Below are 11,122 nucleotides of genomic sequence, written 5' to 3' on the forward strand. Positions count from 1 at the left end.
TAGTTTTAATTTGTTTTTGAATTTTACTTTTAATTTTTTCGTTAAGTTTATGTCATTTTGTCTTTTCTTTAATTGAATATAAAATCATTTCACATAGTATTTGATGTGTCATTTAATAGTGAAATTAATGGTTTTAATAATGGAAGGACTTGGTTAATATAACCTTTAAAGCTTGGAGATATAATTAAAATGTTTTAAAATTTAAAGAGCAATTTAGAATGTAAGATATAACTTGGAGACATTTGGTGCAATTTACTCTTACATAAAAAATTGTAAGGGAAAGAGGAAAGGAAATGTTAAATTACGTTGCATTTGTACGTAAATATATTTCTTTGTATATAATTGAGATATATTTGTATATATATTAATATATTTTTAAAATGACTATAAATATATATAAATTTAAATTAAAATAATAATAAATAAAATGACATATTAAGTCGCACTAAAATTAATAAGTATCTTATCATATTAAAAAGTCTTAATATATTATTTGGCACTTGAGTTTGACATTTTTTTATTAATGTCGTAGTTATGTTATTTTTAGTCTAATCTGGTACTTGTATTTGACACAGTTGAAAGGTAACGATGTTAACTTTTAGTGTTTAATTCAAGTTTGAGGTTATTTTGATGAGAGTTAATTGATAATATTATTATGTTTGAATTTTTATGATTTTGTAAATAGAATAAATATAATGTTAGTTGTGAGTTTGTTCAATTTTAGTTTATTTTGTACATACATGTAATATAATTCATTTTTGAGGTTGATTTGATGAAATTTTTTAAATATTATTAGTTAATTATAAATTTTATTAAATCAACTATAAACTCAAATTAAATATTAAAAATTAACATTATTATTTTCAAGTACTAATATAAACACCACATTTAGAAAAAAAACACAAATATTACATTTAAAAAATATCAAATTCAAATATGCCTCAAACCTAACAAAACTATACTAATAAAATTATATGAATGGTGATGGAATAATATATATGCAATTCCAATGTAATAGGAAAAGTAGGTGTAGAATAATTATGCAGTAAAGTTGAGTACTTGACGGACATTGTTTTTGTTGAAAAAAGAGGTGGACAGCTTTTCTTATTTCAACCTGACATTCTAGATGTGCTGATGTAAGATCTATATTTAATTGTTAACGTATTGATATTTAATTCTCAAAAGTACATTTGTTTATGATATTTAATTGAGGCTACTGGGAAGGCTACCGCACTTGTGAATTGAACGAGAACATCACATCTTGTTCCAAACGTAATATATTAGTTTTCTATGATTTTTTTTTTGTTTTTGTTATTATTTATTTGGATAATTGACTTCAATTTTCATACTCTTGTTCTTGGGTTATGGCTATTTGTTGATATTGATGAATAAATTTCTTAGGACATCCTCTTTTCCTATATTCCAATGTTGACTATTAGAAAGATAATTCGAGGATACTTTTTATCCGTTGCATTATATTTTTAAAAATGCATAAGAGATAAAGGGTAGGTTCTTCAACTTCTAATCTGAAATAGAATATTTAGACACATTTGCTAAAACAACTAAAATTATAAATATATTTACTTCCACTCTATGATTTTAAGTTGGTTCTAAAATAATTCTAGTGCACTGAAGCTATAATTCATATAAATTGACTCAAACAAGAAAATTTATATTAGATTATCGCATCCTTATAATGTATGCAAATAAATTATATAAATAATATTTTAAAAATTTGGAACACTTTAATATTTTAAGTTTAAGTCTTACCGTATATGTGTATTTTTTTATATATTCACTTTGAATTTAAATTATTTATATATGAAAATAAAAAGAAATTGTTTCGATTCATAAAACCATGCATTCCAAAGAACAGTTGACTATTTCGTACCTTTCATTTGAAAAGCCTGAAGGATTTAAATATCAAAGTAAAATTTGACAATCAAACTCTAATTCCCCAAAAGGATTGTATGAAATGTATTTCTTTGTCAGCTTTTATCTCTTTCACTAATTCAAATCATATGATATAATTAAATTTTAGGAAAAGGTCAATTATTAATTATAATCATCATCATCTAATATTGCTTGTACTGTGTAATAAATAATTATATATTTAAAAGTAATGGAAGTTATGAAACTGACATGATTTTCTCGGATATACTCATCTGCAATTTTTTTTAATCCCTGCAGTAAAGCTCCCCATGTTTTAGATAATAATAAAACAGAACTTATGTCCCCTTAGGATCGGCCAAAATACAATACATCTAAAATTTACCTTCAAACATCAAATAATTCTCTGGTTTCTTTGAGAATTTTATGATCTCATACTTTATATAAATTATGCAATTCAATTTTATTTTTTAATTTAAGTTTAAATATATTATAATTATTTATCTGATTGTATTTTGTAATATTAATTCTAATTATTGTTATTTTACCCTCAAAGAAATAATTTCCTTTGGTAGATTAAAAGGTGCATTTCTAATTACTTAACATCTTCAAAACTAAACTACAGCCCGACAAAATATCAAAAGTAATCAAATTCCATTCAATTCCTTTAAAGGTTATCGAATTTAACCAAGTCGAATTCCACTAGCTCCTAGTTGGATTTTTAATTTTTTAAGACTATTTTTTAGTATTTAAAGTTTTTTATTAATTTAAGGGTAAATTGTATTAGAGGTGAATTTTAAAATACTTTAATTACATCTTTAAAATTTTATATTACATCAATAAAAAAACTTTCATTATCAAAATAATTAAATTTATTATTAAGTGACACAGCGCTAATTTAAAATTAAAAAAATAAAACTTTAAAAATGAAAAAAAGGGGTTAAAAGTTAAAAAATAATAATAATAAGAAAAGAAAAGGAGTTTTATGTTTTTCGAAGGCTTCATAGTGCCTTAAGCCCTTAACTCTCTCTCCCTCTCCCTTTTTTTTCACTTCCCGTCGCCTTTTAGTTTGCTTTTGCCTCTTACTTCATAAGTTTTTACTTTATTCCGTGTTTTCCCTTTTAACCCTTTTTTGGTTTTTTTTTAATATGTTAATTTTAGATTCTACCATCTAGGGGTGAGCAAAATTCGATTCGACTCGAAAAAATCGAAAAAAAATTCGAATTTCGAGTTAAACGAATCGAGTTATTCGAGTTAATCGAGTTATTCGAATCAACTCGAATTTTTTTTTCGAATTTCGAGTTCGAATCGAGTTGAGTTTTCAATTGAATAATTGAATATCAAACTATAATATTTTACAGTTTTACCTAAACTCCCAAACTTTTTTACTTTTCCCTCAAAACTTTTACTCCTTCCCACTTTTCCCCCAAAACTTTTACTCCTCCTCCCAACCCCCAATCTACCCAAAATCCATTTCCCAACAAAATTTTACTCTTCCATTCATTTTTTTTTCAAAATTTTACTCTCAAAAACCCTCAAAACTTTTTATTTTCCCCCAAAATTTTTACTCCCTCCCACTTTTCTCCTAAAACTTTTATTCTCTTCCCATCCCACCTCCCATCTACCCCAAACCCTCCCCCCTCAATTTTTTTTTTAATATTTTCCCTCCAAAATTTTACTCCCCCTATTTACTTTCCCTCAAACTTTTATTCCCCAAAATTTTTTTATTTTTCCCCTAAACTTTTACTTCCCACCCTTTACTCTCAAATAAAAAATCAAAATTATCCAAAAAAATCACTAAACATAAATAGTAATAATTTTATTTATATATACTATTTATATTATTAAATTAAATTTCACATTTTATATTATTTATATTATTGAATTGTTTAGTCATATTGAATATTTATATTAAAATTGAATTCTTAATTATGCCATAAAATATTCGTGTTAAAATTTTATATTGGTATCAATTTCAAATTTTATTTTTAAAATAAATTTTATTAAAAATCATATTTTTATATTTAATATATTTTTAATTCTAAAATACATAGTGACAAGAATCCGAAGATAATTGAAACAACTAAGCAAACAAATAAGCTAACCAGTATATAAAAAATTAATAAATAAATTATGAGGTGATGAAAGTTAATAAAAAATTTGATTAAGGTGGACAAATTTTATTACGATGGGTGACAATGGTTACAAGGACCCAAAATTATTTTTTAAAATCTAACTCGAACAAATATATTCGATTCGATTCGATTCGAATTCCATCTCACTCGACTCGATTCGAGAAAACTTCAAATAAAGTTAGGATGATAAAATGAGATTCGAAAACTCGATTAACTCGAAAATTTTTTATTCGATTCGATTCGATTCGATCGAATGCTCACCCCTACAGTACCATCTAGGATATGATGTATTACTTAACAATAAAATTAATAGTTTTAATAATAAAAGAACTTAAATATAACTTCAAAATTCTGTTGATTTAATTAGAATATTTTAAAGTTTGAAGACCAATTTAAAATAAGAATCAAAGTTTAAGTACCTCTAGTACAATTTAATCTTAATTGAAATATAAAATATTTATTTTATATTATAAAATTATAAATCAAATAAAATTGAAATTTAATTTGATTTAGATAATTAGGATTTTTAACTTTTAGACTTCAAATTAAAAAAATAAAATACATTTAAATAATAAATCAATAAGAAATAAATAAAAGGGAATCAAAAGTAAGCCAAAAACTACATTTCCTCAAAAAAAGATAAATTTTCTCCATTTTGTTGCTGAATCCTATTACAATGGAAACTTCTTCAACCCACTTACCAGGGGTGTAGCTATCGCGGTTGGCAGGTGCTCGGCCCGGAAAATTTTAAAAAATTTAAACTTATAAAAATAAAATTACACTTTGACCATTCCTAAAACTAATAAAAATTAATTTAATCATTTAAAAATTATAAAATATAAATATTAAAATAATAAAATTACATTTTTACTATCATAACAATATAAAATTTAATTTCAACCCTTTTGAAATAATTTCTCACTTAGACCTGCAAGGTACCACGGCTGCTCCTACAATGGTGCACCTATTATTTTATTTTTACCTTTTCTTTAAATTAAATAAAAACATTGGAACACAGGACATGGAAGCTTCCATTTGACTTTCAATATCTCAATTTCCAACCAGCGTGTCAAGCTCAAAGGTACAAATAGATAGCCAGCGTCGTCTTCAATTTGTCTTCGTAATTCAAATTTCCCATTCTGAATCTTCAAGAACATAAGTAAAACTCCTTGAAATTACACAATAAATTTGTTATTTTTGTTTTTAGTTAGATTTTGATGTAACATAAAAGATGATCATCATGCAGTCCGTGAAATACTATCTTTCAGAGCATCCATCCATCGTCAACTTCCGATGGAGCAACACCCAAACGTTTGGCTCCACGTGGTCCTTCCTCTTCTCCTCCATCTCCGTCTACGTCCTCGCCGCCACCACCCTCCACAGCTTCCTCTCTCACATCCTCCCCAAGCGCCGGGGTGTTCCGCTTGGCCCTATCCCAGCCATCCACAGCATCTGCATCTCGTTAATCTCCGCTGTCATTTTCATCGGCATCCTCCTATCCTCGGTCGCAGATATTCGCGACACCCGCTGGTTCTGGCGCCGTACGAAAACCATCACAACCCCATTCCAATGGTTCCTCTGCTTCCCACTGGGAACCCGCGCTTCGGGTCGGGTGTTCTTCTGGTCCTACATCTTTTATCTCTCCCGTTTCCTTCACCTCCTCCGAACATTCTTCATCATCCTCCGCCGCCGTAAACTAACATTCTTTCACCTTTTCAACCAATCAATTCTTTTATTCATGTCTTTTCTATGGCTGGAGTTCTGTCAATCGTTTCAAGTGTTGGCCATTTTATTATCCACTTTGTTATACTCAGTGGTGTATGGGTACCGATTCTGGACGGAGATTGGGCTGCCGACCGCCTGCTTCTCGTTCGTGGTGAATTGCCAGGTGGTGCTTTTGGGGTGTAATTTGGTCTGCCATTTTGGGGTTCTTTTCCTGCATTTTGTGAAAGGTGGGTGCAATGGAATGGGAGCTTGGGGTTTCAACTCTGTTCTCAATGCCGTAATTCTTTGTCTCTTCCTCGATTTCTACTTCAAGAAGCATTTGAAAAAGGGGAAGGTTGGTAACAATAGCGGACAAGCTGTGGGATCTTCTTCTGCTCGTTACCGCCGTCGCTCGGTGTCGGAATTAAAGAGCGAATGATTTTATTCAACCATTCTTTCATTGGTTGTAACTGTAATTTGCTCTATAAGGAAACGAAATGTGTAAATATATTCTTCACATGTTTCAACAGCGATAGTCACCAAAGATAACATGAGAAACAATTTTATAATATTATCACTTTTTAACAGTTAATGGTAAATCATCTTGAATTTCATAAGTTTTATTTAGATTTGATTATCTGAAAATGTAATACTAAACATTAAAAATACACATATCACGATTGTTAATATTTATCACCAACGATTACTGATAATTAAAGTCACGAACATCAACTACAGATGTCACGGCGGTAGATAACTATAATTTTATAAACTACATTTTATATATTTCCTAAAATTATTGAAGAAACTATCTTTATATTTATGCCTTGTTTTGTGAAAAAATTATTTATTATATATGTACTAATAGTTAGCTATAAAACAAAAAAAATATAATTAAATTAAAAATTTAGTAAAAGTTTTTGTAAAAATAAAATATCTTCAAAATAAATGAAAAACTTTTCTCTTTATTAAAAGTAAGTTATAAGAATGATTAAATATTACGGATTAAATTAATTTATTGGTAATTATAAAATTTAGCATTATAATATTAAAACATACTTTATTTACAATGGCATTATTTCAAGTGGAATTGTGATAAATGCAAGCTGACCGAGATAATAGAATACTATACAATTCCGAGAAACTAAGGGTCATTTATTTGGATATAGAAAAGTTGACATATAAATGAAATTTAGGAATTTTTTATATATTTTACAAAATTATAAGTAAGAAAATAAACAAGTATGTCATCAATTATATCACTATATGAAATATTCTTAATATAAATTTGGAGAATATGATATTAATACTATTTTATTTTCTCCAGAAGCAGATGAAGCACGTGATTTGAAAATTTAGGAGTTAATTTATTTTTAAAACGTAATGTAAAGTTAATCTTAAACCAAATGCATAATATTTATTTACCTTCCAATTTAAAAAAATTATTTTATTCCTTTCATTTTTTTACCCTTTACACTTGTATTACCTATCAAATTATCATAAAATAAATGAAAATTTTAACATTTGTTAATTTTTTGACGTCGTAGATTACCTTGTGGAAAATTTAAAATAATTAATTTTAAAAATTAAAATTAAAATATTTTAAATATTAACAAATAATTAAAATGATAAAATTTATAAAAAATAAAAATATTTTCTCATATCATTTATTTTTTAAAATAATTAATTGCAACATGGTATGCACATGACAATCCACATGATGTTAAGCCAACAAAGTTAACAAGCGTTAATTGTTTTATATATTTTGGGTGATTTGATAAACAATGTAGGTTAAAAAAGACAGAAAAATTAAATAGATTACTAAAACAATTTTTTTTAAATGAGAGGGTTAAAAGGTAATTATGCTTAAACGAAAAATGAGTGATTGTTTAATTGGTTGGAATTGTTCATCACAGAGACTGGTAGGCGCCGCGCTTGCGCAGCTGCTGCATCTTAGTGTCTCATTTATATAAATAATTTAACTAGGGCTATAATAATATCATTATCATTATTGACCAAAACACAGACATATGTAATTAATCATGAGATCTAATTTAAATACGGTAATTTTATAGCACAACGATTATACCATAAATTATAAATTATTTTCAATACGATTAATGCACAAATTAATAGATTTGTTGAACTATAATTCATGTAACTTCCAATTTCATGTCATATGAAATTCTATAAAGTTATAAAAGTTTTTGGTAATTTATAATTTGAATCATTAAATTAAGCATTAATTTTCACATGCATCATAAATTTTAATTTAATTTAATTAAATCATTTAATTTTTATTATTAATAAATTAGGTCACTTGTCGTAACCCTTCACTTAAACACATTTTTACACGTTATCAAAATAACATATACTTGATATTTTAGGTAAAAGAGATTAGAATTTTCTCGAACATTTGATTTTGGTAAAGAAATATGATTTCATGGTCATGAAATATAATAACTTGTACAACACAATTTATTCATATGAACCTTAAACAATGGATTTTTGTACGGATTGAAAGAGTTTATGATACTAAAAAATAAAAGTAGGAAAAAGAAATATGTACATAACTTTTTCATCCATTACATTTAAATACACTAATCATTACTATTTAAATATGTAGGGTTGGTTTTAAATTGTCAAATTCATACTTTTAAGTTAATTAAAGCTGTTTTAAATAAAAATAGACCTAAAAAGATGGAAAACCTAAAGAGTGAGCTATGAAGCTTAGTGTGGCCTTAACATATGTATAGTAATTAAACAGAGTAGTAAACAATAGCGTACAAAAATACAATACATGGTACAAGCCAGAATCACATTTTCTACAGAATTCATAGTTTTCAATGATATGTTCATGAATAACAATGCAGTCCTCTACCCCAATCCAACCCTTCACACCACAATAAGAGTTCCCCAGAACTCGTCCATCCCTAAACACCAAGACAGTATTTTGCAAATGTACCGCCAATATAACAGTAGATTTGATCGACAAATCGATTTGGCATTTAAAGCTTGTACGTCTTCCTTCAATATCCCAATCCTAATGCAACAGTATGTCATGCTAACGATATCAAAAAATAGAACAGTAACAGTGTTAACATGCTATTATCATGCAACTGGTAATAGTTTACTATTTAAATAGAAACGATAAGCATGCATCAATTAAATTTGATGAAATTAACACTGAAACAATATCGAACACATACTCAACAATAATGAATCAGAAAATGGCAGCATACTACACCCATACTTACGGCACATAGTTGACTTTTCGACCAAACAGTACTCTCGGTTTATCAACAATTTACCGAAGGATGTACTCCTTTCAGATATGACATTTCTATGTGCTTTCATATTCACAAATCGACATTGTTTAGCAATCATAAAAAAAAGCAAGTAATAATGCTCTAAAACACTTATACATTCGACCAAAACCACATATACACACGACACAACACAATTAGGACACACAACTTCATCCACACGCTTATGTGACACTTTTTTACTCCTCTGGTACATTCTTCTAGTTCAGATCTGATCCGATTCTCCCAGACCTAGGCCTTCAAATAGAAACCACACAAAATACAAAACACACATGTTAGAAAACAATACTAGCTAGTAGAAAACAATACTAGCTAGAAACAGAAAACCACATAGATCTTGTAAAACATAATAAAAAGAGGGAGTATAGATCACACTCCCTGATGCTAACCAACATGAAGGATCACACTTACCAATCACTAGCGATTGGGAATGGAATCAATAGTGGACTGATCTAAGCACCAATGGGTCCTAACTAATAGAGGGTAATTCAGAAAAGAGAAGCAAAATGGTAGTTCAAAGTGGTGGTAGATGCGACAGCATTTAGGGAGAAAAGAGAGGAAATTGACGGCTCAAGGGTGTAAGGCACAACAACTAGGAAAAGTGAAGAAAGAAAAGAGAAAAGAAGGAGAAGAGAGGGGGATGACGTAAGGGAAAATAAAGAAAAAAGAGAAGAGAAGGGAGGAGCAGAAAAAAAAACGAAGCTAAAGAGAAAGATGAAGAGAATTTGGAAATTTTAGGGTTTAAGGGGTGGCACAAAACTAGGGAAAATGAAAAGAGGGGGCTGTTTTAGAAAAGTATGTTTATATATTAGGGTTAGGCAGCACATTAGGGTTATGGCACTAGGTTATGCGGCTTATAGGGAAAAATGGAGAGGGAAAAAATAGGGCTTTCAAAAGTTCTTAACAGATAAATCTTAGTCAAAGGCCCATTAACACGCCCAAGCAAATAATAAAATAACTTCAACATTAATAACTATATCTTGAAATTTTAACCCACACTTCGGGGCATGACAACTCTCCCCTCCTTAAAAGAAATTTCGTCCTCGAAATTTTCCTGATCCAAACAGATGAGGATATTATCACTGCATTGCGTCTTCCGGCTCCCATGTAACCTCTTTAGTGTTGTGATTCTGCCACAGTACCTTAACTAATGGAATCTGCTTCCTCCTCAAAAATTTTTCCTCTCAATCCAGAATATGTACGGGTTCTTCCTCATAAAACAAATTCGATCTCACCTCTACCTCCTTTATAGGAACAACATGTGACGGGTCGAATCGGTACCTCCGTAGCATAAAGACATGAAAAACATTATGGATTTGGTTTGGCTTAGAAGGTAATTGGAACGATGGAAATGTGCAATTGTACACAATCGCGAAAAGTAATAAAGTGACAAGTAAAATGTCAAGTTATCGTACTCACAGGGACTGTGTAAGAAAATATTTATGAAATGCAATTAAAAACACTTTGGTGAAGGAAAGTCTTTTGTTTTGAAGAAAAGGGTTTAATAAAACTAGATTTTAATTAAGAAATTTAACTAAGAAAATTAAAAGGTAAAAATTCCAAAGCACGATTTCAAAAGATGGTTTTAATCAATATGACATAATTGTGTTACATTTCTTAACTTAATATTACCAAAACAATGTTCATGTTGTTACGAATAAATTCACGGCAACTTGGTAATTTGTTAACTATAGCACATCTGAGACTTACTATATTAACTAATCTCTTGAACATATTACTATGCCAATTCAAACAATTAATCAATTTAAATAAGCAAGTAAAAGATTAAGTGAGGTAACAATATATTTCTATATTGAAACAGTTTAATCACAATAATCTTGCAAGTTATGCAAGGCTAATGTACCGTTTAATACCGTTGCTAATTTAACCCTTAGCTACCTTAGAAGATTAAACATGCATTGATTAAGTATTGTGTCAATTAATTAAAATTTCAACACGATTAATAATTAATTCATTAGTTACCTTACAATTATAATGCAAGTATAACATAATCATGATTTTACTTAATCAAACAATTTACCAAGACTTATAACAACACAAACATGA

The 11,122-nt window shown here is 28.4% G+C and overlaps 1 protein-coding gene across 1 annotated transcript; it reads left to right on the top strand.

Moving 5' to 3' along the window:
* The first annotated feature begins 5,133 nt into the window (after positions 1-5,133).
* Positions 5,134-6,411, top strand: LOC105796142 (elongation of fatty acids protein 3-like). The gene has a single exon (XM_012625750.2). The coding sequence runs from the start codon at positions 5,257-5,259 to the stop codon at positions 6,166-6,168; it is 912 nt and encodes a 303-aa protein (XP_012481204.1). The 5' UTR covers positions 5,134-5,256; the 3' UTR covers positions 6,169-6,411.
* Positions 6,412-11,122: the final 4,711 nt, after the last annotated feature.

The sequence above is a fragment of the Gossypium raimondii genome, chromosome 3 (assembly GCF_025698545.1).
Source record: "Gossypium raimondii isolate GPD5lz chromosome 3, ASM2569854v1, whole genome shotgun sequence".
Classification (NCBI taxonomy): domain Eukaryota; kingdom Viridiplantae; phylum Streptophyta; class Magnoliopsida; order Malvales; family Malvaceae; genus Gossypium; species Gossypium raimondii.